The following is a 23,350-nucleotide window of genomic DNA, read 5'->3' on the forward strand; positions in this document are numbered from 1 at the left end:
CTTATACCGCACCCAGGCACATCTGACCAGCCAAATGTCGCTTTTGTAGGATGCAACCTATGTTCATTGAAGCCAGTGAATCGTAGAACTGCTACTGAAAGGTAACTCTGTTTAAGCGCATATAATTCAACAAGAGAAAGGTACCCTACGAATCTAGAACGCGCGCAATGCCGTCGTGAAGGGCTTCACCACACCGCATCAAATTGATCAATAAAACAGACTAGCATTTCGCGATGCCTCTGATTTCCTGAAGCAGACAGACATGAAGGCCTGGTGGTTCGAGAAGAACGGCAGATTTACGGCAGTCCACACTGTGGCAGAACTTCGGGCGCCAGCACACCGTAGTGCATGAACAAACACTAGGTGTTGGTGCCATAGCAAATCGGGGCCATTTCGGTGGTGGAGCGTGCTCTGAAAAGAGAAAGGGTAGCCCATGGTAGGCGCCACACCATCGGATGTGGGGAAGATCCTGCCCACAAGGTTCGCAGGGGCGCGACCTGCTCCATGAACGTCGACGCGCTCGCGAAATGACGGCACGAAATGCCTACATGACTAGTTCATACTTCTGGGGATATCATCGTTTTCTCCAGATATAAAGACCCCATTCCCCACGCTGTCAACCCCAGACCCACAGCTCGACGATCGGTCCTGTTTCCACTGCCCTGGGTCAGCCATCTTCATCCCAGCGCCGTCATTCACCAAAGATCAGCCAACACAGCCCGTCGACATGGCGATCACTATGGACAACAAGCCTTACAATGTCGAGGTCAACGAACACGTTCCTGTCGACCCGACACCAGCCGAGACAAGTCAGCTTGGTCACCTCGCCAACCAGGAAGACCATGAAGTCGGCAAACTTGCGTCGTTCCGCAAGTACCCTTGGGCTTGCTTTTGGAGCGTATACGCAGTCTGGGTGGTCCTCCTTGTGAGCTTCGAGAATCAAGCAGCTGGCAACGTAATCGGCATTCCCGAATTCAGAAAAGATTTCGGTCACCCATTCACAGCTGCAGACGGTACTATCAGCTATGTCATCGATGCAAATTGGCAGTCGGCCTTTCAGGGTGCGCCTGTGGCTTCGTAAGTGACTCTTACCCATAGCAGAGTTGGCTACGAACAAAACATTGTACGGCAGCCGGATCGGAAAAGGCCCAGCTTGATCCTGTCATGGAGCTGGGCTTGTTCCGGTTGCCATAGAACGATTGCTTGTTGCCAACTCTTTTCATGACAAAAGTGTCTAATACTAATTCCTGGCAGCGCTATTGTCGGTGCCCTCGGTTGCGGACAGATTGCGGATTGGCTCGGTCGCCGCATGGTTGTTATAATCTGTCTCCTCGTGACGTTCGCCGCTATCACGTTGGAATTCCTTGCGACAACCCCCGAAATGTTCTTCGGAGGCAAGTTCTTGAACGGATTCGTCGTCGGTGCCCTGGCATCCGTTACCGTTACCTACATTGGCGAAGTTGCTCCCTTCGCGCTACGAGGCATGCTCACCTGCTTGACTGCGCTGGCATATACCCTGGGCCCTCTCACAGTTGCTCTGATCGTCAACACAACCGGCGTATACACCAACCGCTGGGCATACCGCTCAATATTCTGTGCGCAATACGGATTCGCTACGATTGCTGCGATCCTTGTACCTTTTATGCCCGAATCACCGACGTGGTTGGTTTCGAAGGATCGCCAGGAAGCAGCATTAAAAGCACTCTCTGGACTTGGCTATAAGGGCCAGGCCGGCGAGAAGAGACTTGCGAACATCAACAACACCTTGGAGCAGGTCAAAAAGGAGACTGAAGGTGTCACTTATCTGGAATGCTTCCGCAAGTCGAACTTGCGACGAACCATCATCTCGATCATGCCCCTTTCTATCCAAGCTCTTTCTGGTGTCGCCTTTGCTGCGAGTTATTTCTCTTACTACATGCAGCTTGTTGGCTTCTCCACTGAGATGTCCTTTAAGCTCCAGATCGTCCAACAGGTTCTCTCGCTTGTTGGCAACGTCATGTCCTGGTACCTGGTCGATCGAATTGGACGCCGCAACCTTACTTTCTGGGGACTGGTGGTGCTCACTGTTATCCTGTTCGTCATGGCTGGCTGTGCAGTTGCTGGAACAATCTCTGCGCTGAAAGGTTGGTTAACTCTCTCCCCCGAGGTTTTTGCGCGTTGATATAAGATTGCTAACATGAAATTAGGAGCGATCTCAATGATACTTCTGTACTGCTGGTGGTATAATGTGACCATTGGTGCAACGGCGTATACCATTCTCTGCGAAACCAGTACCTCTCGTCTCCGTGTCAAGACGATCGCCATTGGTTTGGCGTTGCAGAACGCACTTCAGACGATGTGGTCGTTTACGCTTCCCTACCTAGTAAGCAAGATTCTTCAAATGAGACAAGAGACAGTATTCTAATAATTGATAGTTCAACCCAGATAAGCTGAACTTGGGCGGTCGTCTTGGATTCATTTTTGGAGGTTTGTCGTTCCTCTGCTTGATATACTTGTGGTTCTACCAGCCTGAGACTGCTGGACGCACATATGAAGAACTTGATGAGATGTTCATGAAGAAAGTGCCTGCGAGGAAGTTCAAGGCATATCACACAGATGCACAGGCGATGGGGGTCGCTGTGAAAGAAAAGGAGAATATGTAAGCTCCTAGAAGCCGTGTTGGTCACCTAGTATTTTCCGGATGAATGCAAGCCCGATCTCTAAGTCCAAATAAAGCTGGCTGCAAACATACAGTTGATAACGAACGGAACCCAGTCATTGGACGTCATAAAGCTCTGTTTGTCGCCAATGTCCCGGAGCTTGAAGTATCTCCTGATTACGTGCCTTGGCACCAGCTCATCACCAACTGCAGAGCGTGTGAGAACATCATAATAATTAAACAATGATTGAACCTGTTGGACCGTGGCTGAGTATCTTGTGTTTTGCAGTCAATGTGCTTAAGTAGGTACAATTTGATTCGAACTCTGTGGTGGTTGGCGGTTTGCAAGAGGCTCTGGGCAGGGTGAGGTGCTGGTCAGATGGCGACATGCTCTCACTTTCAATGATCAATGCACCGATCGTGAAACTTGTAATCTGTAGACGGTTTGCTGCTGTTGAGTGGCCGGCAAAGTCGAACAAACGGACGGCTCGCATTTTCGGCTGTCGGCTATCCGACTCAGCTCTAGCCCCAATCGTCATATTCTTGGCGGCGGGCCTTATCGCTTCGTCGCCTACAGCATCCGCATTGCTTCCGACGCGACTCATGCGAGTTTTCTCACAACCGTCTGGCCATCTGGTCATGACCGGTATATGCAAGCCACACGACTGGAAGACGAAATGATTGGGCTCGGGGTGCCTGTGGCCCGAATAGCGAACATGAGCAGCTCTTGTCGGCTCCATGCGATGCCACTTCGGAGCTCGATGCGACGAGATGTCTTGCCAGGGTCCTAACCAGAACATTTCCATTTCCTCATTACGTCAAGCGCAAGTCCATTTCTGTTAGGGTTGCACCTTGCAAGTCTGCCGAAAGGTATTATCTAGCTGCAAGCCATCTAGATCGCTCAGCGCACCCGATACTATAACTCGAGTCCGCTTGTATACCTCTTTCCAAACCCGGTAGATTCTCGTTTCCTTGCGGGTCTGCGTTTATTATTTCAAACGGGTTGTCAAATCCTGAAGCTGCAAGTTGGTCGATAGTCCGGGGACGCCCCACCTCCACAATTTCCACCCACTCTTGTGCCCTTGTAGCGTATGCAAGCGTCTGACCAGATCAAAGCTTGGCTTGTATGCGGCTCGGAGGTTCTTATAAACCCACCCATATAGTACCCGCGGCTGCGACCACCCCCTCTCTGCGGTTCTCGATTCCTTCGTTGCAAACAGACATTGGCCAACTACTCCAAAACGACCACGAAATACAACACTTGCCTCATACCATGGCCAACGAAAGGTCGCGCAGAGATTCCTCTGATCCGGCAGCATTCAAGCAAGACGACCGTCTTGATACAAAGCTCATAGCATATATCAAAGAGGAACAGACGTCATCAGATGAGTCGCGAGTAAAGCAGAAACCAGACACACGGCGCCATAGAGCATCAGTAGCATGTACTTCGTGTCGAGATCGACGCATACGCGTATGTCCGGCCTTCACTTGTGAAAGTCCGGATGCTGACTCATTGATAGTGCGTTGTACCTGCTGGTAAGAAAGCATGTGTCCAGTGTGAGCGCTCGAGCACGCCTTGTATCATCAAAGACGACGATGAAAGACGCAGGTAAGTCATTAGTACCGACTTTGCGATAGCTACTTACCCCAATAAGACCTATATCACGCGCTTACGTTTACTCTCTTGTCGAAAGGGTTGCTCTGCTAGAGAAAATACTTCGAGATGAAGGCTTGACAGTGCCACAGCCCAACTACCCACCAGAAACACGACAACACTCTCGTCGAAGTGAACCCACCGTCTCTGCAGATAAGATAACCTCGTTTTCGTCTACGCCCCAAGACAGTTCCGTCTCGGACGATCATACAGCATCATCGCCATGCTACTCTACCGTCGCTGTTCAAGATGAGCATCAGCCTCTGGTCACGAAGAAGCGAGCATTAGCAGTTGTCGATGCCGACCATAGTAACTACCAATGCAACAAGAAAATGAGACATGACAGTCTCATCATGTCAACGGACGTGAAGGAAGAATCACCCGTCGAGGACACCCTTGCATCCGCCATTCAATACGATGAACCGTACAATTTCAATCATACCGCGACAATAACCCCACCAATTCAGACTCCCTTTTGGCCAATGGAATATGATCACAACGGCGGTCTGACACTACTGCTTTCAGAATCACAAGAGAGAGTTGTTGAGTATCGCACAAGCAGTGTGTGGGAAAGCAATACGTTTGGGTTTCATGGGTACAACTGCCATCCTATGCCTACACAATGCGATGCGTTACCTGGTGCACTCCAGCTCGATGCTAGCAGCTCAGACAGAAGGGCAATTACGAATCTAGATTTCATGCCTCTGACTAGTAGATGATAAAGGAATTACTTTGTTTATTACCGACTACAATCACACGCTTGCCGCCCTTCTAATTAGGATCACGATGATAGCACCGTCTCAGCTCCAACCACTCTCATGTTGCTTAAGGCACAAGTTGTTGCCACCTAACGAAGATCTTGGAAATAATTATGTGCAGGTTTTGCAAGCCGATTCACAAGCATGACACTGAAAGCGTTCTCTCCGGGGACACACCTTGCCTTAGAACAGCTGAATACATTCTAGCAACGGTCAAAAGTGCTACTATCTTGCCGGTTCTGCAATACGAGAGCTCCGACCTGCACTCTCAATCTTCCTTATGGTCTTGCAACCTCCTTCACCCTGAACACAATGACTGAGTTCACGACTTTCGTCCATGGATGCACCTCGACTAACATTTCTAATCCAATCTTGTCCAGATCCTCGCCCAATTCAAGAACCTATCAGCAGCATCAGTTCCAATCCTCAGGCTGAAACCTCATCACCACTTACCGGGTACAACACTGCTCGCAATCCTTTCGCGCTCCTCGCTACCACAAACGCGCCTGGTCTGAGCCTTTTCACCAACCCTGCAAGAATCGCCAGTTTGGATAGCGTATTCATACCAACCAGCGCCGCCAAGAAGACGACATCGAAATCACTCCACTTCACCATATCCTCATCGCGGTTCTCCTCGACACTTACGTCCGCACACGCAAAGCTCATGCGGCCTGCATGTCCCAGTCTGGCACACAGATCTCGGCTGACCGAGAGAGCCGTGAAGTCGCGATCAACATTGTGCACGCGCGCGGAAGGGAATATGTCCAGGATACAAAGCGAGGTGAGCGGGAGGGGCCCGGAGCCGATGAATGCGATGTTCTCTGGGGCTGACGAGGGAGGTAGAAAGGCGGCTACAGTAGCGCACTCAACGCGCGACAGGTCGACATAGTTTTGGTGGTAGGGAAAGGTGGTGAGCAACGCTTGTGTCTGCGTTGGGGTCGCTGACGGGTATTAGCAAGCTATTTCCACAACGAGGACGTGGCGTGCAGCAGGATGTTTTTTGGTGGCACAAACTCACCGTTTGTCTTCAACGACTCCTCAACAATTGTTCTCGCCCAGAAGTGTTCTAGTTCTCCTTCGGCTGTAGCGCAAAGCGGTCGTAGCTGCTCGCAGATCGTTCGCATTCCCTTGATGTTGAAAAAGTATGTGGTGAACTCATCGGTGTAAAGCACGACACATAAGCTGACCAGACGAGTGAGCAGTGCGTTGACTCCATCTCCAGGTACGAGGTTAGGGAGTTCAGTTAGGGCCTGGTAAATGTTACGGATCTCTGATGCTAGAGTCTGGCTTGAGGCCGCTATTAATGGTGGCGTCCGCGGGGGTGTCTGTGGGGTCGATTGTGTGATCGTGTGTTCGCTGGGCTTTGGCTTCTCGGTCTTAGGAACGCCATCCATCATGCTTGCCATTTGACCGTCAGTCAACATCAAGAGTTGAGAGGTGAAGGTCTACACAGAGAGTCAGATCGAGCCATGTGCGATTTCTTTCATAGCACCCCATTGAAGAGTTTTATGTGCACGCGCAGATGTGGTATTGGTCCCCCACGAGGCACAGCTGCAGTCTTACCCTTGTAGCTAGATGATCGGCAAGGTGAAGGAACCGGAAAGGTAATATGCCGCTTCGTGGTTGGTTGAGCACGACGGTGAGCACCTTGATGGACTCCATCGTACATGACGCAAATCTTTGACAGACAAAAACTAAGCCAAGTGGGTGAGCAAACGGGAAGGTAGAAGGTCGTGCTTGTTCATAGTAACGTAACCCATCCGACACAGCCCCCAGGGTCCTGCGGGCGGGTGTACCCTAGTCTATCCACTTGCGGACTTAGTAACGTTCCCTTTTATTATTACGGGTATCACATGCGCTTGCAGCGCATCAGTATGTAATAGCTGCTCGAGAGAGCGTGCAGCAGACGAGACTCGCATTCTCACTAGTCGAGGCGTTGGTAAACCAACTTACCGCCGACCCACGTCTCTCTTACAGCAATCTTTCGAAGGTCTTCTGTGTCCAACCCTTCCAATGGCTGATCGAGTACAACCCAGTCTGCCCACGCGTCTTCCGTGATCACACCAGCATTTCCATCCAGAAAGGCACCATATGCAGGGTTGACGGTGAAGCCCTTTAACGCGTCCTCAATGGTGAGGGTTTCCTCAGGATACCAGCCATCCTTGCCTCCGCTAGGATCGAGACCTGTTCGCGGGCTACGCCTTGTTATTGCCGCATACATGCCTTCGAATATGCTGGCTGGTTCAACCGGGAAGTCGCTACCAAGGACCGGACCGAGAGGCAAGAGCGAGCGCATCCTGTACGCTTCCTCTGCCGTACGCTGCTTGCCAAGTCTCGACTCCGCATATCCCATGTCTGAGGTAGCGTGAGTGGGTTGAATTGAAGGTATGATGCCAAGCTCAAGCATCCGGCGCTGATCATCCGGATGGATGATTTGCGCGTGCTCAATACGGAAGCGGAATTGTTCCTGTTGACACTGCTTGAGTTTTGCGATGTCGGGGCATTGCAGCTTCAAGGTGATCTCAAACGCATCAATAGCGAGCCTATTAGCCAAGTCACCTATGGCGTGGGTGTTCACTTGATACCCTTCAGCCGCCCAGTTCTGAGTTAGCGACGACAGAACAGTCGCATTCACCAGCAAGGAGCCAGTCGATGTCTCTTTATCGCTGTAAGGCTCGATCATAGCGCTTCCCCAGCTTCCGAGCGCTCCATCTTAGTCAAGTCAGCTTATGTTGTTGTTTACCGACATAAAAGGACTGAAACGAAGAGAACATACCGCCAAATAACTTCACGCTACGAACGTGGAACCTGCCATTTGGCGTACTGATTTTCTTGACTTTGTTGGGACAGAACGTATTGCGGACATCGCACTCGATCATCGCATTGACTCTCACAGTCCACTGCACGTCGCTCGACAGCTGGTGGTAGAGCTCGAGGTCATTGGGGACAACACCGGCATCGTGCATCCCAACAATGCCCAATTTGTTAAGCTCAACCATGGCATCTTTGACAAACTTCGTTTTACGATCTTTACCAGGTTTGGGGTAGTACTCTAGAACCATGTCCATCGCGTTATCGCAAAAGACTCCCCTAGCTACGACTTCGCCTCCAGCCGGAACCTCGGGCAGTGGTGAGGGAAGGAGATCAAGAACCTTATTAGAGACCCAGATACAGTGAACTGAGACCGTCAGACTGATCCTTCAAGTAGCTTGTTCGCGACTTACCGTCAACGCGATCAAGCATGACATACTGATCCTTGAAGACTTCGTTGATCTCAAGATCAGACTCCAGAGAAGTCAGTCATTCGGTAGCTTGATCAACGCGGATGGTACTGACCGTAGCTGGCCATTCCCCTTTAAAGTTGGCCTGATCCCAACCAACACCTCTTATCCAGTGCTGGCTCGTGCCTTGCTCTGGCCGATCTGCCTTGTACTGCACAAGTCGCTCTTGCACCTCTGCCATTGATTTTGTACCAAAGAGATCAACGGAATTAAGGAGCTCGCCATACTGGATCAAATGACCGTGTCCATCCCAGAGACCGGGGTACACGTATCCAGCATGCGCTCCTTTCACAGCATCAGAGGATGAGTCTTGCTGGTTGAAGTCGTTCTTGAAAACACGCGAGAACTTTCCATTTGCCACGCTGAAGCACTCAGCATTAGGAAGACCAGATGACAATGTGGTGATTGAAGCGTAACAGTGTGTTTCTTCGAAGAGGCTGCGGATTATCCGAAAGCCAGTATATGCGTGTAACGATGGTGGGAGGAAAGTCTGGATATCAATCTGGTAAAAGAGAACGCCTAGCAGAACGGGCAATGACGCCCAGAACAGAACTGTATGTGCCGGCATGATGTGTTGGGCACCGTAGAGGTACAAACGAGATGTCGGTGGGACGGGCCAGTTGGAATTTCGACGTCGCCTACCGGTATCGGTGGGAAGTCCGCCTTGGACCAATCAGGTGCTGACGAGTACTAGAACCTTTCCCAGCCATCGTCGGGCTACCCCACGGTCTTTCATCTTCTCGCGATACACTATAGAAGTATTAGACAAGACGAAGCAAATGCCTGTTCGCCGTGATAGCTGTGATGTTTCCGGAGTGCCCACGAAGAGACGGAGCTAGCGTGTCATGTCAGCTCACCAACCTAGGTTTAGCCACCTGCCCCTCTTGGATCAGTTAGCTTGCAGCTGTGTGCCTCATGCATGCACAATCGTATGCGCACAATTCCAGTGCGATGCTAACTTGTCTTCAATGTCTCGCTGGATATCTAATTCTCTCGCCCACATACATGTTCAAAAGCCTCCCTCCACGTCTACATGGTACGAGACCTGTGAGAGCACACAATGTCCAATCGGAAATAGCGGTGAGCCCATGAACGAACGTCACTCATCGGCGCGCGGAACGCTGCCTGCTCCCCGATCCTCTACTTGAACGCCCCACAGCACGCCTTGGCTCTAGTGGGCATTGGATGTGAGGGCAGAATCCCATTGTAGCGAGGCTGGGCAACCTGCGGAGCTAAACGGGCGGGCCGGGGTGTCGGATTTGAAAGATTCAACCTCGATTCCTGCTGCTGTTCAGCTTTTCATCTCGAATCGCGCTCGACGGAAAAGGGTGTCGCACTAGCATATGGCTACGCGGGAGCTTGATGAGCTTCGCAAGCAGCTAGAGACGCTTCAGCGCTCACACGACACCTTACTAAAAAGCTTGTCCGCTTCGAACGGAAGCTTTGGACCCTCAGACGTTCCACGGCTACGTCGGAACGCAACCCAGCGTGGAGATGCCGTGTTCGCCGATACGTCCACGCTCTCTGACGACAGCAGCGACGATGAGGACGACTTCTTTGTACAAGCTCCTTTACCAGCTCAATCCTTTGATCAAGAACATCTACGCGAGCATCTGAAGACCCACACCTGGGATGAGCATGGCAGAGATATCCTAGCATCCCTGGTTGACCCCGGAAAATTGTCAAAGCAGCCGAATTTATTTCATGTAGGACCTGGACCTGCCGAAGATCGCTCCCAGTTCAGCCACTTCCAGTCAGTATTTGCAGCTGTGCAGCGTAAAAATGTATTAACTTGCTTCAGAGTATACAATGTTGGACAAGATGGACTTCCTGAACTTGTTGAAGTTAGCTCGGCAGACAACACAATGTCAAAGGCCACTGAAATATGGCACTCGATTAAAGTAGGTGCGAAGAACTCGAAACTAGAGCATTCAGTACTGACAGCTGTAGGAAGTAGGGAAAAATAGCGATAAGCCGACTTCAGGACGCATCACGTATGTCTTGTCGTGTACACCAAAGTCATAGCTAACGTTCGCTAGTGTTGCAAGAGAGCCATCGCCTGTCCTTTTTGGTGCGCTGCATCTGACTTTACACAATACTTTTGACATGGATGAGTTATTCAGACATTTGGTGCGCACAGAAGCCTCTTCTGCCCACATGTTTCGTGCTTTCACGCAAGATGCACGCCACCAGCGGACGTTCTTCTTCACATTCGAATATTACACGATCATTGGAGACGACTGCAAGCCAATGCAATGGCAGAGGGCAGATAAGAATTTCAACTCCTCTGATAGCCATATACCCTTGAGCCGGTGTGGTGCCGTTGTTGCCCTTGCGCTGTTCGATCAAAACCCTCGACGAGTTCGGAACAGGTCGAGACACTCCAAGACCAACTATGGGTTCGTGCACGACCCGTGGTCGCCATGGCAAGTTCTTCAACTTGAATGCTTCCCTGATTGGAAGTCGACACCTATCAACGGAAATCCTTACACATTCGAGGCTGGACACCGCTACCTCAACGGGCCCGAAGCGTTCCTCCATGCACTACTCACTGAGTATCGAGATGCACGGAAGCGCTACGACGAGATATACAGACAAATCACCGAACTTGTCACTCCGCCTCTTGGCTTCCTGTTTGACGAGGATGCACGCATGAAACGACTATTCGAAGACAAGAACTTTACGTGGACGCGCCGCTATTTCTATGCGCACCAGGCTTTGGGCAATGTCAATGACAGTATCAAAGCCATGGTTGACGCCTTCGAAGACACGTTTTCGGAAGATGTGTGGGAAGGCGAAAGTAAAACGCTGTGGCCACTATATGAAGAATCGCCCCGGAATGAACACTGGAAACGCAGGCTCCGACTGTTGAGATTGCAATTTGAGCGTGAGATGAAGGAGCTTCGTATTCTGCAGCGCGAGAATAATGAGAGGCGCCATGAGATCGAGACATTGCAAGAACAACTTTTCTCTGGCACAAGCATTCAAGAGTCCAGGAAATCAGTCGAATTGGCCGATGTTACAGTACACCAAGGATACAACATCAAAGTGCTGACAATTGTCAATCTGTTCTTTATGGTAAGTCTTAAAGCCGTCTCTCGTGGGAATGTGACTAATTCTGCATCAGCCACTTACCTTCGTCACATCCATCTTCGGCATGACCAATATGCCCGCCGAACCTGCCCCGTATTGGCCATTCGCTATCACACTTGCTGCGATATGTGTCCCTTTCTTCAGCATTATCGGTTTTCTTTCAACCAAATATGGTTACCACGTCTGGGCAACGAAGACCCGGCAGTTCTGGCGTTGGTTGCGCCCAAAGCCCGCTGTTGAAGAAGAGACAGAGATTGATTATCCAGGGAAAAGGAAGAATAGGAGCATGTCTACCGAAGAAGGCATGCGGATGAGAATAAAAGACAGGGAGCCACTTCCCAGGCGAAGCATGCATAGGCCGCCACCAAGCCATCCACATATCCAAGCCATGGTAGCGAGGATGGGTGAAGGGCGACAGAGTGGGTTGACGAGAATGGGGACCTTGACTGAGGTGGATAGTGAGACGGGGAGCAGTGGAAGAACAACGAAGGACACAATGGTTCACATACAGGAACCCTAACGAGCCACGAAACATGACAGATGTACAATGGATGAGAGATGAGACACGACGATTACGGCAGATTCAACGACTTTATCGAGGACTTACGGCGGTACGATAGAACTAGACGAGTACCTATTTGTCCTGCCTTTGGCAGCACTATAGATGCAACTTACATTCACTACACCTACGTCGAACGGAATGCATAGCTGAGTCGATGATGTGCATGTGACACGCCGGGTTGTTCAAACCCACAGCACCCTTTACTGCACCCAAGCGCGTCTGACCAACCAATTGGCAAAATGCAGCATCAGGCAAGTAGTCTCGTCAGAAGCTTCTGTTACTGACCGTATACGCTTGGACGGAGTTATTCTGCAGGATTTCTGCGGCTTATTGATTACGGTAGTGATGCTTTGGATCCTACAAAGGTGCCGAGCTGGGAACAGCACATGTCGCGAGGGCTGCGTTCATGCAGTAGTCAGTCCGTGTTGGTGTTTCCAGGGCCACTAACAATGAACGCTCCAATGATAAGCGTGGATAAGCTTCTACTGACAGCCCTTCAGCCCTTTTTCTCGCGTAAGGGTAGGGCTGCTTTCTCTGATGGGTGTTTGCACATTTCACTGTCCCTGACCTTGCAGATCCCCTATCCAAAACGATGGCTTTCCACATTAGGCAAGTTGCTGAGGATAGCAACTGAAAGCCAGCATCACATTAAAACGCGCTGATGTGCACATTCATCATCATCAAGCAACCTGAGTCTCGGCTTCACTCGTAAAGATGTTCGCAACCAACACAAAGCCTTATCACCTCCCTTTCGATGCGACATGGTTCATCACTGGATGTTCAAGTGGCATAGGCAAAGCCCTTGCACAGCACGTCGCAAGCAAGCCTTCGCATCGGTTGGTCGCAACCGCGAGAAAGCTAACTGACCTTGCCTATCTTTCTGGCAATGAGTCCAATATTCTGAAGCTTGCGCTCGACGTCACATCGCCCGACGCCGTCAGCCACGCCTTCAAGATATCTGTCGAGCAGTTCGGTACCATCGACGTGCTGGTCAATAGCGCAGGCTATGCGCTCTCAGGCGATACAGAGTCCGCCACCGAGGCTGAGTACCACGAGATCATGGAAACGAATTTTTTCGGCACGGTGCGAACCACTCTTGCTGCTCTCCCGCACATGCGCGAGGGCAATAGAGGCGGGTTGATCATGAATATCTCATCTGTCGCAGGTGTGTGCGCGTTTCCTGGACACGCCTTCTATCACGCATCTAAGCACGCCGTCGAGGGCTGGACAGAGTCTGTTGCGAAAGAAGTCAGTCAGGATTGGGGGATAGCGTTCTGCATCATCGAGCCTGCCGCTGTCAAGACCAATTTTGAAGGGCACAGCAAGAAGAACACTGCACCGCATCCAGCGTATGCAGACCCTAAGATGCCAACGAGGATGCTGCAGAAATACGTTGATGCTGGTTTGAAGCAGGGGGTGGGTATGGAGCAAGAGGAGGTAGCGAGGGTGTTATACGAAGTTGCGAGTAAAGGAGAGAAGGTACCACTTCATCTGCCATTGAGCATGAATGCTTTTGGCTTGATCAAGGGGGCGTTTGAAGGAAGATTGAGAGCGCTAGATGATGTTGAGGAGGTCAGTGGGAGTTTGAGCTGACTTGCTGGAGATTCCACACTCGACTTTCCAAGCAATAATAAATCGTTCAATCAAATCGTCACCACCATCACTGAGCTTGAACATGGTCTGTAGCTGAGCCTGGAAATACCCTTTCATGAGAATCTTGACAGCTTTATTCTATCTAATCTTGCACTAAGCTGGATTCGTATTGCATTGCGATGGTAAGCATCGCCTATCAAGATGCCCAATCGTAAGGAAGTATGAGCGCGTGAAGCATATCTTAGTCCGACCCGATAAGCTGTTGCCTAGGTTCCTTCCAGGATTGGTGCTCGATAAATTCAACTTGATAGTGCCAGTCAACGCGGAAACGATACCACAATGAGAAAGACGCAGGCTTATGTACAGCATGCACACGCAGCTCTGTGTTCTGGAAGCGAAAAGCGGGGTCGGTGGGGCCCTTTGGATCGTCCAGGACAGTGACATGTACCTAGGTACTTCGTAGATCAACGACCAACACGAAATTTCATCGTCTCCACTGAAGGAACGCGTCAGCATTAGCTTCGGAATCATCATCTTGGACAAATACAAGGGCATCGCAAAGCGCGTTGATGACAGTATCAGGCCGAGCGCGAGCTGGATGACCAACTCGTAGCGCGGTGACGGGAACCTGAACCGTTTGTCAGCCCGGGACCAAGCCACGCTAAGCCAAAAAGGTTAAGAAGGAGCGAACTCGTGCAGCGAACAGAGGTGCATCCTGAGCATCGTGTCGGTTGGTGCACCGATGCTGTCAGCAACAATGCATGCAATGGCTTTACAATGGCGTATAAAAGACCTACGAGATGCCTTCATGCGGACAGGACAGGATCACACTGCGCAGCATCTCTTATCATTAGCTCTACAATTGAATTCAACACCTGAACGCATATTTCATTGTTGAGCAAGCAAACGAACGTTCGCAACATGTCCAAGCTCATCACTGTCTTTGGTGCTACTGGCAACCAAGGTGGTTCAGTCATTAAACACATCCTTGCCGACTCGAGCCTCTCCAAGACTTTCAAAATTCGGGGCATCACTCGCGATGTTTCCAAGCCTGCAGCCCGAGCTTTGGCTGACCAAGGAGTGGAGATGAAGGCTGTAGGTTTTCTTCAGTACTTGGAAGCATCCAAACTGACGCCGCACAGGCTGATTTGGGCGATAAAGCCTCCGTAACCGAGGCTCTCCAGGGATCTGACACTGTCTTCCTCGTCACCAACTTTTGGGAAAGTGCAAAGTACGAAGTTGAATACGGTCAGGGCAAGAACGTTGCGGATGCTGCCAAGGAAGTTGGTGTCCAGCATCTGGTCTTCTCCACCCTGTTGCACGTCAGCAAGCTTACAGACGGTCGACTTTCCCACGTTCTTCACTTCGAGGGGAAGGCAGACATTGAAGAATACATCAAGAAGATCGGTGTTCCTGCTTCTTTCTATCTGCCAGGTTACTTCATGAGTAATTTCAACCAGAGTGTGCGAAAGGGCGAAGACGGCTCCTTGTCGTTTACATTGCCAATCGGCAAGGACGCGAAGTTTCCGCTCGTTGATATCGCCGACGATACTGGTGAGCTTTCACTATATGCGTATTGACAATTAAAATCAATGACTAATCACGAACCCATAGGCAAATTTGTCAAGGCCATTCTCAAGAACCGTGACGCAACACTCGGCAAGCACATTCTCGGTGCCGAGAACTACTATACGCCTGAGCAGATCCGATCCGGATTGGAGGCAGCGACTGGCAAGAAGACGCACTATACCCAGACGACAGCTGAGCAATTCAAGGGCTTCTTGCCGCCCTCTATTGCGGAAGAGATGCTCGAAACATATTACTTCATCGAGAGTCCCGGTTACTACAACAACGCGGATCTTAAGGAGAGCCACGATATCTTGGAGGATAAGCTGGTGACTTGGGAGGAATTTGTCAAGAAGAGTGGGAAGTTTTAAACGTGGAATGGTACAGGAAAGTGACAGCCACTGCTCCATAGTGCAATACACTTCAATTCGATCGAACAATTTGATTTGTAGATATAGTTTTGAACATGCACATACTGCCATAGTTTTCAAAAAGCAGATAATTGCGAGTGTGATACGTGCCGGTAGTTCTGTGGCCTATTCTCTGGTTCAAATATAAATGTAGCTCTATCATGGTCGTTTCTGCTGCACAAAACGCGAAAATCAATATTTGTAGCCAACTACTGTAGTAACCTACCACTTGGCGTCTGTAAGATTCAACGCATTCGTATCACAACCACGAAAATGATAGAGTGACTCGATTCAAGGGCATACCCTCCAGCAAAAAGACGAGCCCGAATGTAGTAGACTGTCGCTATACGGCCATTCTATACTTGAGCAAATCCTCCTTCACAATTCGGTTCTTCATTTGTTCCAACTCGTGCACATCCCAATTACAACTCACAAATCTTCCACTCAGCCATTGCTTCTTCTCTCTGCTCAACCACACGCAGAACGCTCCGGCAAGACCCTCATCGTCCGCCAAGATACCACTCCAAGCATCTCCGGCATGATTCTTCGTTTGCGGCGTGACGACTGCTCCGGGATGTAGTGCAAATCTATGATCGTCATTGGCATATCTTTCTCATGTCTCCGTACAGTGATACTTACGCTTGTACCCCTTCGTTCCCGTGATCATTCGCCACGCACTCCATCAACCGCATGACCCCCATTTTGCTCATGTTGTACGCCACCGGCGTAAGTTCGCTTACCACCGAGTGCGCAGCCATACTGCAACTTGAAATGAGTGTCTGCGGTCCGTCCTTCGTTTCAGCGAGTAAAGGCAAGAAAGCGCGGCTCACACGCCACACGCCACTGAGATTGATATCCATGACACGCATCCAATCGCCATCCTGCACAAGGCCTTGTGGCAGGTTGGACCCAGACGAGTCCGAGGGTGTGATGTAGGCGGAAATCACGCCCGCGTTGGCGATCACGACGTCTACTCGGCCCCATCTGGACCGGACTTGGTCCTCCAGCTTGAGGACGTCCGACTCACTCTGGACATCGCAGATTGCTTTCAGGACTTCAATCGTTCTCCCACTCTTGTCTGCAATCTGCGATATCTCGGACTCCAACGCATCCAGGTCATCGCTAGTCCGCGACGAGATCGCGAGCCCCGAACATCCTGCGCGCGCGTATGCGAGGCTGATGTGATACCCTAATCCTTTGCCTGCACCAGTCACTACAACAACAAAGGGCTGAGGTAATGTGACGGAGCTGGGATCGATGCTAGTGGGGATATTGGAGTGGAATGTCTTGGTGAAGTTCAGGCCGTAATGTGAGGGAAGAGCAGCGTTGGAAAAGTCCATTTGCAAGATGTGGTTGCTGTCTTCAGCTGCGCGACCATGCACATCAAGGTCGGAAGCGCCTTAACTAGGAACGTCATACTAATCGCGACCGAGGTGATGATCTGCGTTGCCGACGTCGTTAGTGCGACTAGTAGCCATGGCGTGGGGTTTGGCTCATTGCGCAGTAGCTCAGAACTCCTCAAATTCTCACAGGGAATGAATGTAGGTTTCTCCTAGTGGCCACGATGCCTTGTGTGGCAGGTGTACAGCAAATACTACCTATGCTGTCTTCCTTATAAGTGCCTCCATCTAATGAGCGTCTACAAAATCGTAGGTGGCATTTTGTACAGGGATTGAGATGAGCATGCTAGGATTTGCATTTAGAGATTGCAATAAGGTGACTAAGAATATGAGAGTATGCAGTCCTCTTTCCAATTGAGACACATGAACGCCAATATAACGCCTGTCCATGTCGCGGGTCAAACAAAGCACATCTTCTGTTGCGTCCGTCACCACGCTTTTACACCGCACCACCTGCACCACCAGACCCTAAGCTGACGCCGCCTGCACCATCACCTTTGGCTTCCTTGCCAGCCTTTCTCCTCATGCTCTTACTCCTGTGTGTGTAGTAATTCGTCGGCTCCTTCATCTCTTCTTTGTCCTTCTTTTCCTGTGACGACTGTAGCTTTCCACCCTTTGGTGAAATTTTGCTGGCTTTGGAACCCATAGCGTAGCGTTCGTTTGTAGTATCGAAGGTGGTTTCAGGGGGGCTGTCAAGTTCGGGGCCGTCGGATGTCCGTCGACGCGATGAGGCGAAAGATGAAGCGCGCGGTGGAGACGAAGACGCTGAGCGCTTGTGATGGGAAAGGATAATGACGCTGCGGAGTCGTCAGTAGCTGGAAAGGACAGCAGTGACCTGCTGCTCAAACAGGAGATTGTCGCGTGCTTCGCCACAGAACGAGGGGATAATCGAAGGCAGCGACTTACGGTGGTGCCGGATGTGGTTCAGGTTGGGGCTTTGGATTGAGACTGTCCGAAACAGATGTCAGGCCTCCCGAAACGTTGTTTCTTGGTGTCGGAAAATAAGACCTGATGACTTGTTAGGGGACAAGTACTTGTTGAAGGGAGGCTATACGGACCGTGAAAATGACGTATGCGGGTGTGGCGCGAAGTCAGGGTCTTGTTCCTGAGGCGGAGATCCACATGGGCTGCTATTTTCGGCCAGGATGATGATCCTATTGGCCAATCGTTAGCGGACGCAACTCCGAGTGGGGCTGTGAGGGCACGATGCTGGAAATAACCTTGTGCTAGAATAGTGCTGTGCACGAGCGCTCCTTTGACTCGCGAGATTGAAAGGAATACTTACGGAGGTGCTGCCGGTGGCTCTGGGTTAGGCTCCCTACGCATTTTCTCACTCGAGCTACGGCCGCCGGTCATATTGCAAAATGATCTCCTCGCGACGGGTCCAGATGTCTGATAGCGACTGACGATGGACAACACAAGGTGCGGCGCGTTTCCAAAGACCTGGGTGATAGTCTCGACAAGGTAGAATGAAGAGGGCATCGAAACGACGCGACAATGACGTCCGCGTAGCGAAACAGTACCCAGGTAGGTGTGGTAGTTGGAGGCTGTTTGGTTATATAGCGATGGCTTCGATATGGCTGAATGGACGATAGCTCAGGCTCCAAGGTGTGTGATGCCTATTCTTCGAGATTGGACTTTGCATCTTATATGCGATTATCATCGTTCCAATTCAGGCAGCAAGCACATCACTTGAAATCCGTCACCGCGATTTCCATCTCTTCCTAGTTTCATGGCCCCCATGATCCCTCCTCTCGTCACCGTAACCATGACTCTTTGACCGTTGTGCACCGTCTCCACAGGCCACGCTTGAGGCTCGTCCAGATCATGGGAGGCCTTGGACTTGGACATGTGTAAGACACAATCACCATGTTCGTGATGTTTGGGCCGCCGGTTTATGTGTTGCCAGGTTTCCCGCAGAAGCAGGCTTGTCTCAAGACGGGGGCGGTAAAGGTAGACCTGAGCCATATTTGGCACCGAGTTGCGAATGGAGTACAGTGAAACCAATGGCCAAGGGTGGACTCATCAGGCAAACCGTCAGTTTAGAGCTGCAACACGTTCTTGCGGCCGATGGTTTGGCGATAGTTCGCAGGGAGGCTGTGTGATGAGAGGAAGTCTTGCTGCCATTCGCCTCGTCGCGCGTGGCACGCCTGAGTTGCTAGGCTTGTGGCAGTCCATATTGCCACGACGGCGGCTTTTGCAGGGGCCAGACAAGCCATGCCAGCTGTTATGTAGGATTGTGCAATGTCAGTGGTTTAGGTAGTGTCGCGGACGATGGTTCGGCATGAACGGGTAGGCTACGCCGCCGTTAAGCCCCACTTGATCCTTCTTTTCGCTTCGGCCCCTGCGCGCCTAGGTCGTCAGTCTGTCCCAAAAAGGCGAGGCAGATTCGTTCTATCACATGATGTAACAGCCTCGTTTCCTCGCTTTCCATTGTCGCTTGTCTACGTGATGCGGGACCTGATCTACACACGACAATAACATGTCATCATCAACGCTATGCGATCCTGTCTGGATGCTCGATATCCCAGGCTGCAACGGAGCTTTAGCCAGGCAGCAGCCATGGGTCTATCCGATGTGTCGGTCTTTGCAATAACAAAACGATTGCGGAACGTGTTCACAAGGGACTAGAGTGTTGCGGAGCGGGATGGACAGAAATGGGCGGCAACCGGGATGTGACTAGACGATCGGAACTCCGAGTCCGACAGAGACAGGCATCTCACACTCGTCGCCACGGCCAGTGCAATGGTATACTTGCGACATTATATCAGTAATGACATACCAGGACCGGCGAAACACTTGCGCTATGATCTCATCTACTTATGGGGCATGCTGGGCTGTGGGCGTGACGGAGACATGGCTATGCATCGACGAGAGGATCTTAGAAGTGGAATGCTGACACTAACATATATTCAAGGTGTAAGTACCCGAGTGATCTACACCGCACTGCACTCCGGCGAGGGGAACGCCATGCATAGCCTCTGTGCTAATGTATCAAAAGAAGAACGCTAATCATCGATAACAATAACCTCGTATTTCTCTCTCTCTTGTGACAGCTGCTCCTAGCGGCTACCTCTTCTCTCGTCATGAGGTGGGGGGCCTGGTACCATGACCTTAAATGGCATCTCTCTGCCCATACTCACCGGTGCATACGGACTATAATGTTGCGGTGGTGCAGGCGCTAGCGGCGGAGGACCGCTGCGACCGCTACTTCGTGGGCGGGGGCCAGCAGGGCTCTGCGGTCCGTAGGGGCTCGGATATGCGGGTAGTTGCTGTGGAGCGGGAGCAAGCGCACGTGGTCCAAGGTGTGAATGCAGTGACGGCGGGCCTGAGTAGCCTGGAAATCCTCCTGACGGAAGTGCAGCAAGTGGGGAGTATTGCAGCAACATGGGATGGTGCAGGGGTGCCGAAGCGTAGGTCATGTGAGGTGATGGTACTGTCAGCGGTGGCAATGGTCCATGCATTGAATAGGCTTCTGGCGGGTACTGATGGTCTTGGTGATGTACCGGAGAAGGCCGATGAGCTTCCGGCGGTGTCGACACAGGCGTGGCAGTTGCACTTGGCCCTCCAGCTGCCCGCCCACCTCTTCGTCCACTCGAGGAGTTTGATCGCGATGTCGGTGGCTTTGGGGGCCTGCCCTCTTTCTCATCCTGCTCTTTCTTGCGCGCCTTGCGTTCCGCCCACCATATAGTCATCGATTGGCTACGTTTTTCGCTCTTAACGCGTGGCTTCCGTCTCGAACCTGATGCTGGCGAAGCGTCATCACCCTGCACGTTAGTGTACTGGCTCAATGGAGCCGTGAGCATGTATGCATCTGGCGTGCTTGACTCGCTTGGGTGTGCGAGAGCGCCGTCTTGTGCGGCGGCAGGTTGCGGAGTAGCTTGGAAGACCGTCTCAGCAGAGTTCGGTGCTGGCAAGGGAGGTGCATCTGAAAAAGGCTGTGTATCAATGGAGAACTGACCTTGACCTGCGCTCAGTGACTGCAGTGCTGGTGGAGGAGCGTTTGGACCGTGCGCTGATGGCACTGGAGTACTGGGATCTGTAGCCTTCTTTCGTGGACCCTTTTTAATACCGAAATCGCTGCGACGCCCTGTGTTCTTGCTTCCCGGTGGTCGCCCACGTTTAGTGTTCGTGTCTGCATACTCTTCAACATCCATCGTCGACGATCCCTCGTCGCCAGATGTCGTCGCTACCGAGCTTTCGCGTACACTCTCGTGCACAAGACGTTGATGCAGTGCAGAAGCAGCTGCAGTCCTAGCTCGCTTAGCAGGTCTGCTGTCAGGCTCTGGGGTTTCAGATGCATTCAAGGCGAATCTGCTGACGCCCTTTTTACGGGCACCACCCCACCCACTGTGTTTTTTGGGGGTAGACACTCCTGTCACTACATCAGTACCGTCGAACTTGCGAGGCGGCTTCCTTTGTCTCCTTGATGCACGACCTTCGTTGTCCTCTTCTTCCTCTTCACTTGCGGCTGCAGAGTCCAGCATGTCGCGCGCACGACGTGTTCGGAGCTCTCGTCCACCGCTCTTTTCGACACCTGGACGCTGTGCCCATGGGTCTTGACACCCAGGCTGTTTTTTCGGATCGAAAGCATAGCCGTAGAGATCCGCTTCTTTAGTGTCTTCAAATATCTGTGATGCCATAGGGATCCGTCCACTATTGCAGGCCTTCTTTGGCGGGTGCATGTGGGGCGCGGTCTTGCAAGTGTTAGTCCAAATATCAATTCCTTCGATGTGCAACTTACCCGCGCATCAAGCTCAAGATACTCATCCTGCCAACATTTAAGAATATACTGAGCGTTCTCTGCCAGGGCATACAAGTTGTCTGTACTTCTCTGGGCAACGGGAAACTTGTTGAGAGCTGCGACGATCTTGTTGACATCAGACATTGCCTGGTACCTTCTTTGGAGCAGATAGTCGGCCATGTCCTCGCAGTCGTCCAGGGGTTGTGGTTCAAAGTCATCAGCCCAGGGACCAGAAAGGTCTTGGTCGGTAAGGATGTCGTCTTCAGGATCGAGCGTTCTGAGGGCCTCTGCAGGTGTCGAAGCCGAATCACGTGGGGTTTGGGAGTTGGAACCTGTCGTCAATGAGATTTTGGGAATTTTGTTCTTCGTGGCACTCTTAGATGGCCTAGGTGCAGGGTCTGCGACCAATGAAGGAGTATATGTGCCATCGAGTATAGCGTTAAGCAGACCTTTGGGAGGTGAACCATGGGGGGTAGTCGTAGAAGGTGGCGAACCAGCTGGCGTCATTGATTCCATATGCGCATTGCCAATGGACCCATCCTCAAGATCGCTGTCGATATCGTCGTCCAGCCCCAAGCCATTAGTCGGTTCGGATGCATCTGTCATTTGCTCATCCTCGTTCGGGAGTGGTGATGCCAAGCCCTCGCCGTTTGGCGTGGTTTGATTGGACAGACCATCATCTTCCTCTGTTAGCGGAAATGCGGGTGCTGCGTTTCGTGATGGACGAGATCGAGTGGGCGAAATGGTTCGATTCAGGCCTCCGCGTCCTCGTCCGCGTCCCCTGCCACGGCCGCCTCTTCCTCTTCCACCGCGCCCGCCGCGTCCACCACGGCCTCTTCCTCTGGAGGCAGAGTGTGACGTGTTGGGTGCGAGATCAGCCGATTCCTCGCTCTCGTCTGCGCTTTCCTCCAGTTCAGACTCAGAATCTTCATCTGAGGTTGGCGATTCTTGCACAGCACTTTCAGGGTTCCTGCGCTCCTTCGGGAGCTTGCCATGATGCTTCTTGAGACCGTTGAAGAATTCGCGTGACAGGCCGAACACCATCAAAAATGGACGCTCGTATGAAGCATAGACCTCGGGCGCAGCATCAGTAAATGATGGCTGGCTTGAGATGTTGGATGCAGAACGAGTAGTTTTTCTTGTGATGGTTGGACTCAGCTTGTGTGGACTTTGTTTTGGTGCAACGACTTCTGTGGTCTCGGATCTGGCTGCAGGTGCTCCTCGAGTGGAACGGGTCCGCGCAGCCATATCATCTTGAACAGAATTGCGTCGCTGTGAAGAACGAGCGGGAAGATTACGTGGTGCTGGCATTTGACTCAATGTCTAGCGACGATTGAGCGCGCAAGTGCTGCGCTCGTATGGTTGTTGGAATCGAGGTCTGCATGAACACTCCCGAGGAGGCGTAGTGCAGATCCAAGCCTGTCAGGGAGGCGGAAAACCTGCGCGACCAGAAGATGAATCAAACTCCGCGCACTGGCAACAAAGCTGAGTAAATGTGTGCAGTTGGTTGATACGAGGATTCAAGTAGAGAAAATGGACCAAAGTCAGTAGTAAGGGACGTGATGTGTGATGATCTTTGTCTGAGGCGGTCGTGGCTGCTTCTTCCGTTCAGCCTTGGCCACTACGTCTGTAGCCAATTGCAGCTCCGCGC

General features: G+C 51.5%; 10 protein-coding genes across 10 annotated transcripts; 5 read left to right on the top strand and 5 right to left on the bottom strand.

Moving 5' to 3' along the window:
- Positions 1-385: 385 nt before the first annotated feature.
- On the top strand, positions 386-2,680 carry C7974DRAFT_330456 (uncharacterized protein). The gene is made up of 4 exons (XM_046139083.1): positions 386-1,077; positions 1,255-2,123; positions 2,187-2,362; positions 2,415-2,680. Exons 1-4 carry the CDS (start codon positions 728-730, stop codon positions 2,640-2,642), a joined length of 1,623 nt encoding a protein of 540 aa, XP_046000301.1. The 5' UTR covers positions 386-727; the 3' UTR covers positions 2,643-2,680.
- Positions 2,681-3,911: 1,231 nt separating this feature from the next.
- On the top strand, positions 3,912-4,985 carry C7974DRAFT_373534 (uncharacterized protein; the record flags this gene model as incomplete). Its single annotated transcript, XM_046140109.1, has 4 exons — positions 3,912-4,109; positions 4,159-4,247; positions 4,294-4,853; positions 4,957-4,985. 4 exons carry the CDS (start codon positions 3,912-3,914, stop codon positions 4,983-4,985), a joined length of 876 nt encoding a protein of 291 aa, XP_046000302.1.
- Positions 4,986-5,024: 39 nt separating this feature from the next.
- C7974DRAFT_388186 (Nicotianamine synthase) lies at positions 5,025-6,666 on the bottom strand. The gene is made up of 3 exons (XM_046141261.1): positions 6,069-6,666; positions 5,504-5,991; positions 5,025-5,451 (listed from the first exon to the last, which is right to left on the bottom strand). Exons 1-3 carry the CDS (start codon positions 6,472-6,474, stop codon positions 5,329-5,331), a joined length of 1,017 nt encoding a protein of 338 aa, XP_046000303.1. The 5' UTR covers positions 6,475-6,666; the 3' UTR covers positions 5,025-5,328.
- A 58-nt stretch (positions 6,667-6,724) lies between these two features.
- On the bottom strand, positions 6,725-9,037 carry C7974DRAFT_128437 (amidohydrolase family-domain-containing protein). Its single transcript, XM_046135312.1, has 4 exons — positions 8,387-9,037; positions 8,275-8,335; positions 7,827-8,228; positions 6,725-7,762 (listed from the first exon to the last, which is right to left on the bottom strand). Exons 1-4 carry the CDS (start codon positions 8,897-8,899, stop codon positions 6,975-6,977), a joined length of 1,764 nt encoding a protein of 587 aa, XP_046000304.1. The 5' UTR covers positions 8,900-9,037; the 3' UTR covers positions 6,725-6,974.
- A 540-nt stretch (positions 9,038-9,577) lies between these two features.
- On the top strand, positions 9,578-11,986 carry C7974DRAFT_128411 (uncharacterized protein). The gene is made up of 5 exons (XM_046135311.1): positions 9,578-10,084; positions 10,133-10,232; positions 10,282-10,325; positions 10,371-11,409; positions 11,459-11,986. Exons 1-5 carry the CDS (start codon positions 9,675-9,677, stop codon positions 11,942-11,944), a joined length of 2,079 nt encoding a protein of 692 aa, XP_046000305.1. The 5' UTR covers positions 9,578-9,674; the 3' UTR covers positions 11,945-11,986.
- A 714-nt stretch (positions 11,987-12,700) lies between these two features.
- C7974DRAFT_305812 (uncharacterized protein) lies at positions 12,701-13,579 on the top strand (the record flags this gene model as incomplete). Its single annotated transcript, XM_046138043.1, has 1 exon — positions 12,701-13,579. One exon carries the CDS (start codon positions 12,701-12,703, stop codon positions 13,577-13,579), a length of 879 nt encoding a protein of 292 aa, XP_046000306.1.
- A 649-nt stretch (positions 13,580-14,228) lies between these two features.
- Positions 14,229-15,741, top strand: C7974DRAFT_449330 (NmrA family transcriptional regulator). The gene is made up of 3 exons (XM_046145702.1): positions 14,229-14,674; positions 14,722-15,133; positions 15,194-15,741. The coding sequence occupies exons 1-3, from the start codon at positions 14,501-14,503 to the stop codon at positions 15,514-15,516; spliced, it is 909 nt and encodes a 302-aa protein (XP_046000307.1). The 5' UTR covers positions 14,229-14,500; the 3' UTR covers positions 15,517-15,741.
- Positions 15,742-15,781: 40 nt separating this feature from the next.
- Positions 15,782-17,049, bottom strand: C7974DRAFT_388194 (uncharacterized protein). Its single transcript, XM_046141262.1, has 2 exons — positions 16,195-17,049; positions 15,782-16,142 (listed from the first exon to the last, which is right to left on the bottom strand). Exons 1-2 carry the CDS (start codon positions 16,893-16,895, stop codon positions 15,899-15,901), a joined length of 945 nt encoding a protein of 314 aa, XP_046000308.1. The 5' UTR covers positions 16,896-17,049; the 3' UTR covers positions 15,782-15,898.
- Positions 17,050-17,283: 234 nt separating this feature from the next.
- On the bottom strand, positions 17,284-18,525 carry C7974DRAFT_128536 (uncharacterized protein). The gene is made up of 4 exons (XM_046135313.1): positions 18,241-18,525; positions 18,014-18,109; positions 17,862-17,963; positions 17,284-17,752 (listed from the first exon to the last, which is right to left on the bottom strand). The coding sequence occupies exons 1-4, from the start codon at positions 18,435-18,437 to the stop codon at positions 17,395-17,397; spliced, it is 753 nt and encodes a 250-aa protein (XP_046000309.1). The 5' UTR covers positions 18,438-18,525; the 3' UTR covers positions 17,284-17,394.
- A 1,216-nt stretch (positions 18,526-19,741) lies between these two features.
- Positions 19,742-23,264, bottom strand: C7974DRAFT_388199 (uncharacterized protein). The gene is made up of 2 exons (XM_046141263.1): positions 21,700-23,264; positions 19,742-21,652 (listed from the first exon to the last, which is right to left on the bottom strand). The coding sequence occupies exons 1-2, from the start codon at positions 23,008-23,010 to the stop codon at positions 20,018-20,020; spliced, it is 2,946 nt and encodes a 981-aa protein (XP_046000310.1). The 5' UTR covers positions 23,011-23,264; the 3' UTR covers positions 19,742-20,017.
- Between the last annotated feature and the right edge of the window lie 86 nt (positions 23,265-23,350).

Source organism: Boeremia exigua, assembly GCF_020726555.1.
Source record: "Boeremia exigua strain MPI-SDFR-AT-0100 chromosome Unknown C7974scaffold_3, whole genome shotgun sequence".
NCBI lineage: Eukaryota > Fungi > Ascomycota > Dothideomycetes > Pleosporales > Didymellaceae > Boeremia > Boeremia exigua.

Excerpts from the sequence above, each read along its gene's own strand:
- C7974DRAFT_330456 (XM_046139083.1), top strand. The coding sequence starts at position 728 with ATGGCGATCACTATGGACAACAAGCCTTACAATGTCGAGGTCAACGAA. Across the intron at positions 2,124-2,186 it reads AACAATCTCTGCGCTGAAAG|GAGCGATCTCAATGATACTT; the intron begins GTTGGTTAACTC and ends ACATGAAATTAG. Across the intron at positions 2,363-2,414 it reads CGTTTACGCTTCCCTACCTA|TTCAACCCAGATAAGCTGAA; the intron begins GTAAGCAAGATT and ends AATAATTGATAG.
- C7974DRAFT_388186 (XM_046141261.1), bottom strand. The coding sequence starts at position 6,474 with ATGTTGACTGACGGTCAAATGGCAAGCATGATGGATGGCGTTCCTAAG. Across the intron at positions 5,992-6,068 it reads GGAGTCGTTGAAGACAAACG|CGACCCCAACGCAGACACAA; the intron begins GTGAGTTTGTGC and ends AATACCCGTCAG. Across the intron at positions 5,452-5,503 it reads TGCGAGCAGTGTTGTACCCG|GTTCTTGAATTGGGCGAGGA; the intron begins GTAAGTGGTGAT and ends TGCTGCTGATAG.
- C7974DRAFT_128437 (XM_046135312.1), bottom strand. The coding sequence starts at position 8,899 with ATGCCGGCACATACAGTTCTGTTCTGGGCGTCATTGCCCGTTCTGCTA. Across the intron at positions 8,336-8,386 it reads AAGGGGAATGGCCAGCTACG|TCTGATCTTGAGATCAACGA; the intron begins GTCAGTACCATC and ends ACTTCTCTGGAG. Across the intron at positions 7,763-7,826 it reads TAGCGTGAAGTTATTTGGCG|ATGGAGCGCTCGGAAGCTGG; the intron begins GTATGTTCTCTT and ends GACTTGACTAAG.
- C7974DRAFT_128411 (XM_046135311.1), top strand. The coding sequence starts at position 9,675 with ATGGCTACGCGGGAGCTTGATGAGCTTCGCAAGCAGCTAGAGACGCTT. Across the intron at positions 10,085-10,132 it reads TCCCAGTTCAGCCACTTCCA|AGTATACAATGTTGGACAAG; the intron begins GTCAGTATTTGC and ends AACTTGCTTCAG. Across the intron at positions 11,410-11,458 it reads TTGTCAATCTGTTCTTTATG|CCACTTACCTTCGTCACATC; the intron begins GTAAGTCTTAAA and ends ATTCTGCATCAG.
- C7974DRAFT_449330 (XM_046145702.1), top strand. The coding sequence starts at position 14,501 with ATGTCCAAGCTCATCACTGTCTTTGGTGCTACTGGCAACCAAGGTGGT. Across the intron at positions 14,675-14,721 it reads AAGGAGTGGAGATGAAGGCT|GCTGATTTGGGCGATAAAGC; the intron begins GTAGGTTTTCTT and ends GACGCCGCACAG. Across the intron at positions 15,134-15,193 it reads TGATATCGCCGACGATACTG|GCAAATTTGTCAAGGCCATT; the intron begins GTGAGCTTTCAC and ends ACGAACCCATAG.
- C7974DRAFT_388194 (XM_046141262.1), bottom strand. The coding sequence starts at position 16,895 with ATGGACTTTTCCAACGCTGCTCTTCCCTCACATTACGGCCTGAACTTC. Across the intron at positions 16,143-16,194 it reads GGGAACGAAGGGGTACAAGC|ATTTGCACTACATCCCGGAG; the intron begins GTAAGTATCACT and ends TGACGATCATAG.
- C7974DRAFT_128536 (XM_046135313.1), bottom strand. The coding sequence starts at position 18,437 with ATGCCCTCTTCATTCTACCTTGTCGAGACTATCACCCAGGTCTTTGGA. Across the intron at positions 17,964-18,013 it reads CCGCATACGTCATTTTCACG|GTCTTATTTTCCGACACCAA; the intron begins GTCCGTATAGCC and ends ACAAGTCATCAG. Across the intron at positions 17,753-17,861 it reads GAACCACATCCGGCACCACC|CGTCATTATCCTTTCCCATC; the intron begins GTAAGTCGCTGC and ends ACGACTCCGCAG.
- C7974DRAFT_388199 (XM_046141263.1), bottom strand. The coding sequence starts at position 23,010 with ATGCCAGCACCACGTAATCTTCCCGCTCGTTCTTCACAGCGACGCAAT. Across the intron at positions 21,653-21,699 it reads ATCTTGAGCTTGATGCGCGG|ACCGCGCCCCACATGCACCC; the intron begins GTAAGTTGCACA and ends AACACTTGCAAG.